The 17,151-nt window shown below is 49.9% G+C and overlaps 1 protein-coding gene across 1 annotated transcript in view; it reads left to right on the top strand.

The window, feature by feature from the left end:
* Positions 1 to 16,937, top strand: part of Acadvl (Acyl-CoA dehydrogenase very long chain) — a 224,065-nt gene extending 207,128 nt beyond the window's left edge. The window contains exons 11-12 of the mRNA XM_045748593.2: positions 16,066 to 16,278; positions 16,720 to 16,937. Coding sequence (XP_045604549.1) covers positions 16,066 to 16,278; positions 16,720 to 16,857 — 351 coding nt within the window. The 3' untranslated portion in view covers positions 16,858 to 16,937. The remainder of the gene's footprint in view (positions 1 to 16,065; positions 16,279 to 16,719) is intronic.
* Positions 16,938 to 17,151: the final 214 nt, after the last annotated feature.

Genomic DNA, 17,151 nt, shown 5'->3' with positions numbered 1-17,151 from the left:
TCGCCTTGTTGGGCTACTTCTCGCCTTGTTGGGCTACTTTTCTTTCGCGTCCTGCGCATGCGCCGTGGGAGTTTTGTTTTGGTTCCGGGCGGTGTGCACACATGTTCTGCATCCATTTTCTCTCAGGGGGGGGGGGGCTTCGCCTCTCGCTCTTTTCTTAATCCAATCTGTGCCCCGTTGCTTTGGGGGTGTTCTGGGGTGCCGCTGTGGGGAAGTCACGAGGTTTTTCCCTGCGTTCTAGGGTGGGGAGCCTCCTTCGCCGCTCCCCTCCCCTCCAGCATGGGCGCCCTGGCCGCCTCCGGCGGCTATGGACTCGAAAGCTTGTGTCATGGCCCTTCAGCGCCTATGTTCTGCAGGTGAGTTCGTGCGGTTTGGAGTCTCCTTCGTCCTGACGCCGTTTTTGTTTTTGGAAGTAGGAATGGGTGTACATACGTACTTGGGAACGTGGACCGTATCACCCGAGGTGCCTCCTGCAGGGCTATTAGCCCATACTGGGCAGCTCTTGTTCTCTCCACCTGATTCCTTCCTCGGTTCACGGGTGTCTGCGGGTGGCCTCTTGGCCCTTCCGAGGCGGCTCCTGCCTGTTCTCCTGCCCCTCTCCTATGCTTGTCTAACCTTGCTTGAGTTCGAGGCCCCGCCTCCACCTTGTTCCGCAGTGCAACGGTGGGGGTGCCTGTTCGGTGGTACGTTTTCCTGTGTCGAGGGTGTTTTGTGCTCGCCTCCTTGTGCTTGCAGGATTGGGTTCTGGCTCTTTGGTTCCGCCTCTCCCCTGTCGTTTGCCTGCCGAGCGGATTCTGTGCTTCATGGGCGCTCTCGTCTCTGCTCTTGGGGCTGTGTATGGAGTCAGCCCAAGTTGGGCTGCCTAATGTGTTCCTTCGATTGCCTGTTACACTGCACACGTTTCTTCTACCGTCCCTGTGGCTCAGTTGGGTGCTCAGTTTTCGCCTGTGTCCCCTTGTGTGCCACTCGTGTACGATTTATCTATCTTCTCTGTCGCTTCCTCGGGGAGTGTAGTGACGTTTTGCTGTGGTTTTGGTACTGCGGCTGCGTGTCGGGGTTGGTTGTGGCATTATGTTCGGCCCTTCCGTGCTCCCTCTGGGGCCCTCCTTCCTTGCCGGTCTTGCTGTGCCGGGCCTGGTTTTTCCATGTTCCTTGGATTCTCTGTCTTGTCCTTGCCTCGTTGTGCTGGCTGGGGATGAGCTTGGGGTCTTCGTCTCGCCCCTCGCCTATCCTCCGGTTTCCGTTCAAGTTCCAGTGCCTAGTGGGCTCCCTGCCTTGGTGTTTTTCACGGCTGCCCCGGGGTTTTTCTTGACGCTGGGGCTTTGAGGGGACAGCTCGGCCCCGGGGCCTACAGGGTGCTGACGTGAGGGGCCTTAAGCCCCGTTGGTCCCCGCTGGGGTATTTCTACCCCTCTGGGTGATGCTTGCGGTTTTGTGGTGTGGGCTTTTTTCTGTTCCCCCTCTCCGCACGTGCTTTGTGGGCGTCGGCCCCTCCCTGGGCTCGGTTTCCTTGTCCATTGTGCCCGTTGTTTCCATCCTGTCGGTGGGTGCTTTTCTACGGTCTTCACCCCTTTTTTCCGGGACGGGCCTTCTCAGTCATGTCCCCCTCTTCTTGGGGTTTCTGCATGACTATTGGTCTCGGGTGCGACGGGGATTTTGTGCCTTCGTATTTGTGTTTGCTTCTTTTTGTTCTCGAAGGTTTAGGACGGTTTTGCTCCTTCCCGTTTTCTGGTACGTCTGTCATCATTCGGTTGAGCTTCCCTCCGGTCCTTTCTAGGGCTTGTGGGTCCTCTTCCCGGCAGCTTCTGGGTGTTTGGCCTTCTTGTTCTTTTGTGCATATCTCTTCTCTTCGCGCTGTCTCGGCGCTACTCGTTTTCCTGGGGGCGATTTTGCTCCTCTTAATGAGTCTTTTCGCTCCTGCCCTTCTGTGGGGTGTTGGTGCAGGGCGGCTCCTTATGTGGGTTCCTTCCCTGTCGGCTGCACTTGTGGCGGTGGACTTGCACGCTTGTGGCATTTTCGTTTTGGTCCTGCGTTTTCTTTTCCCTCCTGGGGCTGTCATAGGATTGGCTTGCGGAGGATGTAGAGGCGCTTGGGGCCGTTCCTGGGTCTGGCACCTTGGTTTCTGCTGCCAGCTTTCGGTATCGATGTTCCTTCTGTGCCGTTTCGCAGGCTGTGTCGTGCGTTGTTTCACCTCCGGCCTGCTTATGCACTGCCTGTGCCGTCCTGGTCTTTGGACAGGGTGCTCTCCTGTTTTTCTTCTCCTTGGTGATTGTGGCTCCTTGGGGTCAGGTTTGCTTTGCCTCGGCTTTCTTTTTTTTTTATGTTGGCATTGGCCTCTGGGGGTCGTGTGGCAGAGCTTCATGCTCTTTTCAGGCACAGTGGTTTTTGGCTCTTATGGTCTTGGTCATAGGTTTCTTCGTCTGCCGCCGTTCTCCCTTTTTCTAGCGAATGTTGTGCCTGCTGCTTTCCGGAGGGGTCCTTGGGTTGTTGTCTCGACTTTGTGTTGAGGAGTGGTTCACAGACCGCCTCCCGGGTATGTCCCCTTGTTTTCTTAGGTAGTCTTTGGTGAAGTAGCTCCGGGGAGCCGTAGGGTCTCCCCCCAGAAAACCAGCGTTGAATGTAATGAAACGCCATTTTCTGGGTGAGTCCCGGAGGCTCCCCGGCACCCTCCCGCCCTCCAGTCGGCGTTTTTTTCGCGGTTTTGATATCCAGCTTCAGAACTGGGGCGGGGATCGCCGGCGCGGGGGTCTGGGGCTCCCCCTTCCCCCTCCCGAGGAGGGGGAAGCTGCGCAGATATGCGGCGCGGCTCGTGTGACATCATGCTTGTTAGTTCGTTTTCCTGGGGGAGTTCTGTCCACTCGTTTGACGATTTTTGTTGTTAACCAGAATAGGAGTTTGTTTTGTGGCGCTTACCTTTCTGGGTGCCTGTCCCGGTCGATGGCAGATATAGATTGTTCCAAATCACATGTGCATTTCTATGGGCCATTGCTTCCCGTGCCTCTCTGAGGGGGCCAGGTTCTGGCTCGTGGTCCCCGGTAGGCCTAGAACTCCACCCACATCGACTGATGCAAAATAGTTAGGGATATCCATATCAGCCATGGATAGCTCCGGGGAGCCTCCGGCACTCACCCAGAAAAATGGCATTTCATTACATTCAACGCTGGTTTTTCTTGGAAAATGATTGAATGAAAGTGATGCTAATGAGCGGAGGGTTAGTTGGACAAAGTTGGACTTGTTTGTTTTCTTTGTGGAAAGAGTTCTTTTGATATTTAGAGGGCATAGGTTGCATTTTTCAACCAGACTGTAGTCTGTTTTGATTCTCCTACCATTCTGGGTTCCTTCCCTGGTCAGTGGCGAGATGACATCCTTTACAGTTAAGTATCCACTCGATTTAATGGCCTATATGGGGCTGTACCCTGGTCATTATTTCTGGAGCTCTGGTATTTCCAATGTTAAGTGTTGGTAATTTTTCAAGTAACATTCAGTTAAGATATATTTTGTAAAATACAGCTACTTGGTCCACCACTAGGGCCTAATACCATGTGACGTGACAGATTCACAGCACACTGTTTTGATTCATTATGAGGCTGAAGTGTTCATTCAGTGACTTTGTTGGACATATCTGCACAATCAAGGAACATCCGTGCACCATGTTGACTCCAGATGCACTCATTGTGTCAGTGATGGCTGACTGGTGAGTGGGTGGGCAGGCAGTGGGGGCAGGCGGGCAGGGAGGGAGAGGCTGGGAGGTAGGCTGGGAAGGAGAGGCTGGGAGGTAGGCAGGGAGGGAGAGGCTGGGAGGTAGGCAGGGAGGGAGAGGCTGGGAGGTAGGCAGGGAGGGAGAGACTGGGAGGTTTAGGCAGGGAGGGAGGGAGAGGCAAGTAGGGAGACAGGCAGGCAGGCAGAGCTTGGGAGGGAGGCAGGCAGGTTGAGGCTGGGTGGTAGGCAGGGAGGGAGAGGATGGCGATGGATGGTAAGATGGAGGGAGGGATGGATGATGGAGGAAGGGAGGGAGGGATTGTTGGATGTTGAGTTGAGGTGAAGCAGAGTGAGTGTATGGGATGTATGGGGGGGGGGCGGGAGCGGTATCGGTGGTGGGGAAGGGCCGGCTCACTCTGATAAGCCTAACACACTTGACCCAGTTTACCAGATTTGTTTCTTAAATTTTGGATGGATAGATGGAGGGAGGGAGGGAAGAATAGTTGGAGGTGGGAGGGAGGGATGGATGGATAGATGGGGGAAGAAGGGGGAAGGGAAGGAGGGAGGCAGTGATGGAGAGGGAGGGAGGGAGGGAAGGAGGGAGAAGGGGATGGATGGAGGGAGGGAGGGTTGGATGGATGGTTGGATGGAGGGAAGGAAGGGAGGGAGGGGTGGAGGGAGGGATGGATGGATAGATGGATGGATGGATGTATGGGGGAAGGAGGGAGGAAGGGAGAGAGAGTTAGTTTAGTTCATTTATTATGCACCCCATACCCATCTTGTGGGCGGTAGTGGAAAGGGTTACAGAGGCACATAATGGGCTCAGGGACTGAACCCCACAATTCATTTAGCTAAGCAAGTTACAATCTTGATGAGCTAGTTACAAAATTCAATATAAGTCATCACATCAACAATGGGTTCGAGATCGACCTCAAATACAGGTTCTAAATTAAGCAACTGACAGATTCAGATTCAGATTCAGATGTTTATTCAGGTAAGGTATATACATACAAGTGATGTTACATTAATGGATTGATATATAGATAGAGCTAGTACATACAATGCCTAAAGCCACTATTACGCAATGCGTTTCGGGCAAATGTGACATATGTGGAGAGCTAGTGTCAAAATTTATATGTTTGTCCTGCACACCGCCCCCCATCCAGTGGGCAGCGGTGGATAGGTTACAATCACTTAGTTACTACCTACAGTAAACTGGGGATATTTGGCTAAAATTTCTGGTAGCAGATCATTTTGAATGAAATATTGACACATCGCTGGAACATTGGTTATAGAATTGTCTCTAAATTCACGTTATCTTTTCGCACTCCATCACATAGTGATGGAGGGTATGCGAATAATTTTGTTGACACAGTTTACATTTGGTCAGGTCTACATCAGCAGCTAATGAGAATTCCCAGAGATACTTGTAACTGAGTCTAAGCCGAGCAGTAGTAACATCTAGAAGTCTGCTGATTTTATTGGATGATCCATAGATGTGTGGCTCCTCTTGCATGATAGTATGATGATAGATGGAATTACTAGTGTCAATTTCACTTTGCCTCAGATCTACAAGATCTTGTTGAAGTTCTCGGTGTACTGCTGCTCTCAGATTGCTCATTGACAATCCAAGGTTACACTCAACGGCTCCTTTAAAGGCAGATTCTTTGGCTAACTTATCAGCTCTGTCATGCATTCGGAGGCCAACATGAGATGGAGACCACATGAAATGGACTCTGTTACCATCCTTAATAATTTTGTTGTATTTGTGTCTAGCTTCGGACACGAGCATGTTAGTTATGTCTTAAAGAGTTGAGAGCATTTAAGGATGATAAGGAGTCACTTACAATTAATGTATCAAGTTTTGAGACTTGTACACATTTCAGTGCAAGGATCAAGGCAAATAGTTCAGTCTGAAGGGTAGAGGCCCAGTTATTTATACGGACTCCCCACTCAAAGTATAGGCCATCGCCCATTGTCAGGACAACTGCACTTCCAGCTGCACCCGTGGTGCGGTGTAGGGAACCATCAGTGTATATAATTTGAGAGAGAGAATGCTCTGTGGACAGAGCATCAATATGGCTTAAGGCGTTGAGCTTTGCCTCAAGACGAAGCTTGGGCTGATCTCTAATTTGCTTCTTGGGTGGAAAGGGAGGGATTAAAACTGGAAAGGGTGTAACCTCTCACGGTGCAGGAAAGTGCCGTTGTTGTTTCTCTTGGTACAAATCATGAACCCCATACATTCTGAGTTGAGTTCCAGTTTTTGTTATCCATTTGGAACAATGCTGATCTTCAATAAAGAAATTCTGGAGGGCTTCTGTGCAAGGATTAGGATGAGTTAGCCTAAGCATTTTTATACCAATTTGACAGTTAATTTCAGTAACACGATCAACAACGCTCAGAATATTAAGTTCCTTTCTCATATTAAGTATCTTTGTGGTACGAGGGCACCCAAGGATTATCCTCAAGGCTTCGTTCTGCAATTTTTCAAGCCCTCCAAGCTTTCTTTCAGGCATCAAGACAAGCAGAGGTGCAGCATAATCCACTAAAGATCTGATGTATGCAAAGTACATCAGAGAGAGGGGGATGAATGGGGGGAGGGAAGGAGGGAGGGAGGGATGGATGGATGGATGGATGGATGGATGGATGGATGGATGGATGGATGGATGGATGGGGGAAGGAGGGAGGGAGGGAAAGATGGATGGAAGGATGGATGGATGTATGTATGTTGAGTTGAGGTGAAGCAGAGAGAGTGTATGGGATGTATGGGAAGGGCGGGTGGGGGAGGTGTGTCGGGGGTTTGGGGAAGGGCCGGCTCACTCTGATAAGCCTAACACAACACACTTAATCCAGTTAACAAGATTTGTTTCTTAAAATTTTGGATGTACATCATCATCATATATTTTTGGTTACAGATTTTGTTTAGTAATATTATTAGGATAATAAAAATGTATAAAATACTTGTTTCATGAATGCTTTATTGTACAGTGGCACCTCGACTTACGATTGCCCCTACTTACGATAATTTCGAGTTACGATGTAGATTTCATCGGAAAATGCAACTCGGCATCCGATGGTGTCATCGACTTCCGATATTTGTTGGTATACGGTCGGGTCGACCGAGCGCGTGGTTCCCGGTCACGCAGTCCGACCTCCCTCAGTTTACTACAGCTGCCTGCTTAGTGACGATCGCGCCTATAAGAAATTCCGCGTTTGTGGTGATTTTTTGCATTTTGAACATTAAAGTAATTATTTTATATCACGTAATGAGTCCCAAGAAAGTCAGTGTTAAGGCTCAACATATGGAAACGCATGTAAGGATGACCATAGAGCAGAAACAAGAGTACAAAATGTCTCTTCCTCAACAATTAAGAAAATGTGTGCAGCATGAGAAGAATTGCAAACCTCTGCTGAAACGACTCACCCAAATCAAGCTGCAGTAGGTCGTTGCCTTAACCTATTCAATGACACTGTGATGCATCATTACAGACAAATGTTAAAACGAAGGGAAAAACAAATGTCTCTTGACAAATTTGTAGTGAGACAAACAAGCACTGAACCACAACCAGGTCCTAGTGGTATTCAGGCAAAATGTAGGAGAGAGAGTACCCCAGAGAAACCATCACTGCCTGATGTGATGATGGAAGGGGACTCCCCTTCCAAACAGTAACAACTCTCCTCCTCCCCCCTCATCACCATCTTCCTTACGCCATCAAGAGCCCTCCATAAAGGTAAGATCAACTTTGGTACAGAGCACCACTTGGTTTCCGAACCCCTTGGGGACGAGACCCGTCGGTTAACATGTAAGTTCGTATACGAGAAATAGAGGGGAAAAATAAACTAGAAATGTAAAAAGAAATTTTTCCGAAAAATTTGTGAAAAAACTCTAGGGAAAAAAATCGTCAGGTTCATGGCGTAAATGCGACCGTGTTTTGTTTGTACTCGTCAATAAGTGAAGTCCTGATCCGCTTTATAAAAGTCCTTAATTGTTCCTAACTGATTATTAAGATGTCTGGCAAACATCCTCTGGATGTTTCCTGCCAGCCTGCAGGCACATCCTGCCTAAAATATACGATGATGTACTGTACATTTAAGAAACAAATCTGGGTCACAGGTCTGTGGAGTGTGGTTAGGCTTACGGAGTCAGCCGGTCCCTCCCCCCACCACCAACACACCCCCCCCCTCTCCCCCCACCACCGACACACCTCCCCCTCTCCCCCCCACCACCGACACACCTCCCCCTCTCCCCCACCACCGACACACCTCCCCCTCTCCCCCCACCACCGACACACCTCCCCCTCTCCCCCCACCACCGACACACCTCCCCCTCTCCCCCCACCACCGACACACCTCCCCCTCTCCCCCCACCACCGACACACCTCCCCCTCTCCCCCCACCACCGACACACCACCCCCACCCCCCACCCCCCACCCCAAACCCATACACACACACACACACACACACACTCTCAAAGGTCACGTGGTTCACAGTTCACTTCAACACCCATATATCGCTTCCTGCCTGCCTGCCTCCTTCCCACCCTGCCAGCCTGCTTCCTTCCCAGCCTGCCTCCTTCCCAGCCTGCCTCCTTCCCAGCCTGCCTCCTTCCCAGCCTGCCTCCTTCCCAGCCTGCCAGCCTGCCTCCTTCCCAGCCTGCCAGCCTGCCTCCTTCCCAGCCTGCCTCCTTCCCAGCCTGCCAGCCTGCCTCCTTCCCAGCCTGCCAGCCTGCCTCCTTCCCAGCCTGCCAGCCTGCCTCCTTCCCAGCCTGCCAGCCTGCCTCCTTCCCAGCCTGCCTCCTTCCCAGCCTGCCTCCTTCCTAGCCTGCCAGCCTGCCTCCTTCCCAGCCTGCCTCCTTCCCAGCCTGCCAGCCTGCTTCCTTCCCAGCCTGCCTGCCTGCCTCCTTCCCAGCCTGCCTCCTTCCCAGCCTGCCAGCCTGCTTCCTTCCCAGCCTGCCTCCTTCCCAGCCTGCCAGCCTGCTTCCTTCCCAGCCTGCCTCCTTCCCAGCCTGCCTTCTTCCCAGCCTGCCTCCTTCCCAGCCTGCCTCCTTCCCAGCCTGCCAGCCAGCCTGCTTCCTTCCCAGCCTGCCTCCTTCCCAGCCTGCCTGCCTGCCTCCTTCCCAGCCTGCCTCCTTCCCAGCCTGCCAGCCAGCCTGCCTGCCAGCCTGCCAGCCTGCTTCCTTTCCAGCCAGCCTGCCTCTCCCCCTGCCATCATGCTAACGGGTAGTGTGTGTTAGGCTTATCTTCGGGAATGAGCCGGTCTCGCCCCCACCACCAACAAACCACCCGTCCCCCCTACATCCCATCTCTCAAGGTCACGCGGTTCAACCTCGTGACTACCACTCACTCCCTGCCTGCAAGCTAGCCTGCCTGCCTGTGCCTGCCTGCCTGTGCCTGCCTGCCTGTGCCTGCCAGCCTGCCTTTCCCTCCCTAATTCTCACTACTTCCATCCCTTCCTGCCTACCTCCTAGCATCTCTCCCTACCTCCCCCTCCCTCTTAGCATCTCTCCCTACCTCCTAACATCTCTCCCTACCTCCCCCTCCCTCCTAGCATCTCTCTCCCCCCCTCTCTCACTGATTCTCCCCTCCCCCTCCCCAAAAATAATAGGAATAATAGGCCGTGAATCTGTGAAGTCACAGTGGGCAAACTGGACCATCGCCCACCCACCACCACAAGCCGGCGTGACGCTTGGTGGACCCCTTCCTACCCGAACTTTGTTCGGGTAGCATGACTCCCCAACCCCAATCGGGAAACTGGAAGTTTCGGATAACTAAAGTTCGGAAACCAAGTGGTGCTCTGTACTGTATTGTAGTTAGAAAAAACATTGTATTCAGTATAAAATGTATTTGTATGTTAATATTTTGGAGGGTGGGGAACGGATTAATTCAAATCCCTTTATTTCTTATGGGAAAAATTGCTTCGACTTACGATATTTTGACTTACGATCCGTCTCTGGGAACGGATTAGCATCGTAAGTCGAGGCCCCATTGTATTAGATGGAGATTCTCCAGGCTGTCTGGCTGGCTGGCAATCTACTGAGCCATTACCCAGAAGGGTCTTTGGGGGGGGGGCAGGAAGTGAGGGTGTGGGGGAGAGCAGGAGTGAGAGAGTGGGGGAGAGGTGCAGTGAGGGTGAGGGAGGGGACAATAGAGGTAGGCGGCCTGCTTGCCATGTGAGGACCCCCTGATGCCAAAACAATACCGACCTTCGGTAATATCGACCGCCAAACTGTTATATGAGGCTCTAAATACTGATCTTCCAAACCGGTCGTCATTATTGGCAGATCGGTATAAAAGAGGCCGTTAAATTGAGTGGATACTGTTCCTGAGGCATTGCTCCCTAGGCCTCTGTGAGGGGGCCAGGTTCAGGCTCATGGTCCTCAGTAGGTTACTAGAACTCTGCGACTGATGTTCTCCAAGTAGTATGGCACTATATTAGTAAGCTAGCTTCAGGGAGCTTCCTCCCTCACTGTCTGGCCCGTTGCCGCCGTGAGGGGGCTTGGTGGGCAGCTGCCGGAGTGTGATGTTCCATGAGTCAGTCCTCTGTCCTTTTGCAGCCTTATGCTCCTGCTACTGCCTTTACCAATTTTGCCAGACCCCTTTTCCATTTCCTTGTGTTTCATTGTTCTTCCCCTCTTCTCCTATCAAATTGTCATTTCCCGCCGACCTTTTGCCTGTTTTGATTATTCTTTCGACCTTCTTTTGTTTTGACGCCCAGGTGTTTGAGGAGGCATACTCTTGCACATGAGTACCCAACGTCTCGAGCGAGGGGACCCTTTTATTGTCAATCCTCCTTTCATCACTGAACCCGCTCTCGACGGTACTTACGGTTCTTAACACTTTGGCGTACCCCGCGCGCCACCCCTTAACTGCGCGATTTAGGTCCCAGGGTTTCGCGGGAGCGCGCGTAAATTCTGAAAAGTGTATACTCTCTTCAACTTTGTCACTTTAATTCTCGTCCTACAAGATTAAATTTGGTATCATTGTGTTCGCAATAGAATTTTCTACAGCACTAAATGCATATAAACTCCAAAAGCCTGGCTAATTACCCGCAGCAAACAGAGAAAGTGCGAACGAGTTACCCAGGAGCGCACAAACGCGATAAAATGTTTTCACTATTTTCACTCTGGTCACCTCAATTTTCGTCCTAGGTCTTTCATTTTGGTCTCGATGGGTTCGCAATAGAATTCTCTAGAGGAACATTAGCATATAAAATAAAAAACCTGGTCACGCTCCAACCGCCGACGAGTTGAAGATGGGCCACACGTTAGCTGCAAGTGAGCGCTCAGACGCCTTCCAGCTACACTCCCAATTCCTGCCCTTTTCAAGCCTTTCTTTCGCAATTTTCTTCCTGGAAGGGCCTTGTTCATGATCACTATCCATCGTGGAGTAAGCGTAGATAGTTTCTAAAGCCGCAGTAAGAAATATAGCCACGGAAAATAGCCGAAATGTTCACACATTTGAGATGCGAGGGGAGGCGACATCGGTCACAACAGTGGAGCGAAAACAATGGGCCGACGGCGTGTGCCGAGCCGCCTGCGGGCCACAAGGCACAACAAAGAAAATGGGAAGACATCGGTGCGTATTTTAAAACCAGTCCCCAAAAAATTGGATAAAAACCTGATTTTTGGCGATTATTTAAAGTGGATGACGCAATGCTGCATCATGCCCGGGCGAAAGTGTTAAGGTGGCGTTTGTGGGGCGTATACTCACGACGCACCCCTGGGTGGACCCCGGCAAGATCGGTGATAGCTTCTTGTTGGGTGTCCTGCTTCTAATTGTGGCTGCATGGTGGGTGTAGAGGCACATTCATGAATGAAAGTTTTTCCTCGTTTTCATGGCAGATAATGTTTCCCTTGTACCTTCTCAGGGTCGTGGGGTGGGGGACCAAGCCCCCGAGTCAGACTGTATTGGAAGACCAGGCCCTGTAGCCCCCGCTGCATTGGGCCCCGACCTGACTACTCCCCTCATCTCCCCCTCCCTCCTCTGCAGTAGGGTCAAGTTCCCAGCCCCCAGTGGTGACCACCTCGTCCCCTGGCACGGCTCTGTCTCTCATTGTGACTACTGTGCCATTTACCCCTCTCTCTCTCTCTGGGGGTTTCTCAACGCCATCCCTGCCACGGCCGCACTCGCAAGATCCCTTCCCGTAATAGTACTTACAATGCTTTGTTTGGTCCCGCTACGTGGGCTAAGTACTTTGATCTCCACCATCTGGATTCTACTCCTCCTGACGATTTCTCCCTCCATAAACACCTTGTTGACTCAGTAGATGCCTCTGTTACTTTTAACTCCACCAGTTACAGTACGCGTGTCGTTGCTGCTGCTCCTTAGGATGCAGCTACTCGCTTTGCTGCTTTGTCCTGCATTGAACAAAAACACTCGGTTAAATGCCAATGTTGGCACTGTTCTCCTCCCACACCATGTTGCAACTGGTGTTAGGGACCTCAAAGATTGCCATGAGGATATTAAACATATCCTCGAAGCCCAAGACCATTCTGTCCTCCAGATGGACACATTTACTCGACCCCCTCGTGGTCGTTGCCGTCAGCCCCTTCGAGTTGTAAAAATCACCTTTGATAGTAGGGCCCTTCCGCCCTCTATTATTCTTGCTGGTGCCAGATGCTCCGTTCAGGAGTACATTCCCTCTCCTAGACTTTGCATTAAGTGTTGGAAGTTCGGGCACGGTGTCCTCAAATGCACCAGTACTGTGTATCTATGCCCCATGTGTGGGGACAATAGTCATTCTAAGTCCGTGTGCACTTCTCCTCAGGCTCGCTGCTACAATTGCGGTGAAGCCCACCCTACCTTATCACGCTCGTGTATGCACTACAAACTCGAGGAAGCCGTCCTCAACTTGAAGCACCGTGATCGTCTGACTTTTCCTGAAGCGAGACGCCAAGTTCGTCACCCCTTTCGCGGGTGCATCCTACGCTCGCGTGTTGCATTCTACCTCTCCTCGTCCTTCCCGTCTTCCTCAGTCTCACAACCATTTCCAGGCCTTAAACCCGACCACACCCACCACCTCCTACCCTTTTCCTTTGCCTCCTGTCCCGGAAGGTCTCCCTCCTGGTACTCCATCTGAGGTTTACCCCTTCCTACCCAGTCCACCATATCTCCTTTGTCTTCTTCCCCATCTCCCTCCACTCTTTCTTCCCGACCCTTCCCCCAGTCTCTTGACCCTCCACGCCACCTATCTGTCCAGGCTGATATCCATCGTCCTCCCAGCAATCTTCGTGTTGTTCGCTCCTGTTCCTCTTCTTCTGCTGAGACCATTGAGTCTGTTGCCCAGTACGTTGTTACTGGAACGCCTGTCTCTTCGAGTCAAAAACGTAAGCCTGGCTCCTCTCCTTCTTCCTCTCCAGCAGGTAAGAAGGTTTCGCTTTCTTCCTCGCCCCCTCCCTCTGACTCTGTCACTACATCCCCTCCTATTTCAGTGGTCGGACCCCCTGTCCCAGATATGGAGGTTTCTTTCGCCCCCAATTCTCTCTCGGTTGCTGCTCTTGCTGAGGTGCACTCCCTGATTTCTGACCCCCCTCCTCTTCCAGCTGTCCTTGCCTGCCCCTCTCAATTGTCTCCTCCTCCTCCTCCTCCGGACCCTCTCAGTCCGCCTCTGGTCTGTTCTCTCCCTCCCTTCCCTCTCTCCTTACTAAGTTTACCCATGCCCCCTAACCCTGATTTTGCTGACCCTGCTCCTGATCCTGATCCTGAGAATCTTTAATAAATTGTGTTCTTCTATACCTTTATTTCTTTCTTGTTCTGTTACTGTCCTTTCTCTTTGATAATGTCTATTCTTCAGTGGAATATTCGTGGGTTTTATGCCAACTTCCATGAACTCCAACTTCTAATTATACAGTTTACACCACTTTGTGTTTGTCTCCAGGAACCAATGCTTGGTGCTCGTCCTGGTCACTTTCGTGGTTATTCCTTTCTTTCTCCCCCCCCCCCAAGCTCTTGCTGGGGCTCATAACTCTACTGCTTTCTTAATTCGTTCTGATGTTCCATTCGTCTCCCTACTTCTTCCGTCCCCTATCCATTGTTCTGCTGCCTGTGTTATTGTGGGTAAATGGTATACAGTTTGTTCCATTTATCTCCCCTCAAATGTCCCGCTTTCCCTTCCTGATCTTAAGCACCTCCTGGACTCCTTGCCAGAGCCGGTGCTCCTTTTGGGTGATTTCAACTGTCGACATTCTCTCTGGGGTGATGTTCTGACAAACACCCGAGGCCGTCTTCTCGAACCATTTGTCCTCGCTTCTTCTCTCTCTCTTCTGAATTCTGGTGAGCCCACTCATGTGGACTCTCAAACTCGCACCCTTTCCTGTCTTGATCTTTGTCTGCTCGTTGTCCCTTTACTTAGATTTCACGTGGCGGGTTCTTGATGACCTCCGTAAGTGATCATTTCCCCATCCTCGTTTCCTTTTTCTCTTTCCGCCCTCCCCTCTCCTTCCCTAGGTGGCTGTTTGCCAAGGCTGACTGAAGCCTAGTCACCCTCCGTGCTACACACTCTCTGACCTCTCCTCTCTGCCTCTTCCTCGCGCCCTCATTCTTTTTTATGACACTGTCTTCAATGCTACCCTCCACTCTATTCCTCGCTCCTCCTCCCGGGGCACACGGAAATGCATTCCCTGGTGGAATACAGACTGTGCTCGGGCTGTCCGCTGTAAGCGTGCAGCCTGGAAGAAACAATGCCGCCGGCAGACGGCTGATTCTTTTATTTTGTTTCGGAAGGCGAGTGCGGTGGCCCGTAGGACCATCCGTACAGCTAAACGTGAGAGTTGGAAATCTTATGTTTCCACCATTACGTCCGATACTCCTCAACCGCAGATCTGGAAGAAGATCCGCACGATTGCGGGCAAGTTCGTTCCAGATGTCCCGCCGATTCTCCACCTCTATGGTACTCTTGTGGTGGATCCAGTGAAGGTCGCGACCTTCACTGGGTTCCCACTTTTCTATTGTTAGCTCTGGTTCTCATCTTCCTCAATCCTTCCTTCTTCATAAGATTCAAGAAGATTCTTCTTGAATCTTATCCTTTAGATTTCCACACTCGTCTCCGCCTTCCCTATAGCGATTCTTTTTCTCATTCTGAACTTCAGTCTGCCCTGGCCTTCTTTGGATCTAAGGCGGCGGGCTCGGATGACGTTCATTATGAGATGCTTCGCCATCTCCCTCTGTGCACGTCTCAGTATTTACTGAGTCTGTATAACCAGGTCTGGGAGTCATCGTCCATCCCTGAGGACTGGCTCGATGCCGTTGTACTCCCTATTCGGAAACCAGGATCTCTCGGTACGTCCCCTAAGGACTTCCGCCCTATTGCTCTCACGAGTTGTGTTTGCAAGCTGTTTGAGCGTATGGTAAATGTCCGTCTGATGTGGTTCTTAGAACAATATCACCACCTCTCTCCTTCTCAATTTGGTTTTCGCAAGTGCCGCAGCACGACTGATGTCCTGGTGAACTTGGAGGTCTATATTTGTACTGCTTTTGCTGCGAAGATCTCCGTTGTTGCTGTCCTTTTTGACCTGGAAAAGGCTTATAACACGACCTGGAGATACCATATTCTGTCCCAACTTTGTTCTTTTGGCCTTCGTGGTAATCTCCCTCTCTTCCTTCAAAGCTTTCTTTCTCGTCGTACCTTTCGCGTCAGGCTTGTACCGCTCTCTCTGCCTCTTTTCGGCAGTATGAAGGTGTGCCTCAAGGTAGTGTTCTTAGTACTACTCTTTTTCTGGTTGCCCTCAATTGTCTTCTTTCCTCCCTTCCTTCTAGCATCTTCTCCGCTCTTTATGTTGACGATCTTACTCTTTGCTGTCGGGGTGAAGATTCGCCTCTCCTTCAACGGCGGCTTCAACTTGCGATTGATGCCGTGTCATCTTGGGCCATCAATCATGGCTTCAAGTTCTCTACTACTAAGACTTGTGCCATGACTTTTACTTGAAAGCGGGTCGTTCTTCGTCCCTCTTTGTCACTTTATGGTCATCCCCTTGAGTACAAAGATTCAACGAAGCTTTTGGGGTTATTCTTTGACACTCGTTTGTCTTGGTCACCCCATGTCTCTTACCTCCATGTTGAATGCTCTAAGGCCCTTAACCTACTTAAGGTTTTGGCATCCTTGGTGATATTTAACGCTCTCTGATTATCCTGCACATTTGGTGGTGCTACATAGCTTAACCAGTTTGGTGCCTTCTATTGATAATTACTTACTTCAGGGAGCTTCCAGTGCTCACCCAGACACTGGCGTTTCATTACATACAATGCTGGTTTTGACGTAAATACTCACTCACATGAAGTAGATACTATACTAAAGGAAGTTTTATTGTGAGCTTATATGGCTTTTGTTTGTTCTGTAGATATTGCTAGTCAATACTATGTATTTTCAACAGGCTGTGGAAGCATTTGGGTATACGTCTGAAGGTATACTGATGAAGCATGGCAAGGGCATCATTGGCCAGCAGTTCCTTCTCAACCGACTGGCTAACTGTTCCATAGACCTGTATGCCAGCCTTGTAGTTCTCTCCCGGGCAACTCGTGCTCTCAACCTGAATCTGCCATCTGCAGACCATGAGGAAAGGATTGCAAGAGTTTGGGTGAATGAGGTTCGTATTAATGAGGATTATTTGTGGAATGGTTATTTTTAAATATTTTTACCTTGAAGCAATTGAACCAGTACAATATTTATTGACATTAATAAAAATAAAAATTAAATTCTGGTATCATTTATGTAATTTATGTTTACATTATTTTCCTTTGCTAAATTTTTATAGTTTAAAATTATTTTTTGTTATACTGAGTGTGCCATTAGCACAGTATTGGTCACCACATTTATTTAATATTATTATGAGTATTATGCATTTTGTTTAAATTGTATTGATATCATAAGCATTGATGTTGACATTTCTAAGTTAACTTTTATGTCTCCCAGCTGTGGCAAGTTAGGTTTTACCTCCCAGCTCTGGGAGGTAATATTTAAGGTAGTGTTATATTAGAAGAAGTGTGTTGCAGATTAACTGTTTGAGTACAAAATATTATGTTTGCAGGCTTCGGATCGTATCCAGCTGAATTTGACGGCTGTAAAGTCAAGCGTGTCTCTGAAGAACTTCAGTGATCTAGAAGCCATTGCCAAGGATCTCTTCTCCAATGGAGATATTATTGCTACTGGTCCTTTGGGAATGTAAAAATTTTGAAACCAATGTATTATTTATGTACAGTTTAGAAATTTTATAAATACTATTGATAATAAATTTGTAACCCCCAACTAGTGCAAGTTTAACCCCTAGGCAGTACAGCTATTAATAGCCGACATCACCGCTGTGCGCAAAAAAAAAATTAACAAATTAAGATTCTTAAAATGTGTTAAAATTACTTCTAAGATTTTAAAATGTGGTCCCCTGATTACAGGAAAAAAAAAATCGTAGGTGACATATTTTGGGTGTGATTGGGGTAGGAAGTCTGGCAAGATACAGGCGCTG

Source organism: Procambarus clarkii, chromosome 2, assembly GCF_040958095.1.
Source record: "Procambarus clarkii isolate CNS0578487 chromosome 2, FALCON_Pclarkii_2.0, whole genome shotgun sequence".
NCBI lineage: Eukaryota > Metazoa > Arthropoda > Malacostraca > Decapoda > Cambaridae > Procambarus > Procambarus clarkii.
Note: the sequence above shows the minus strand (reverse complement) of the source record. Positions and strands in the feature narration are given on the sequence as shown.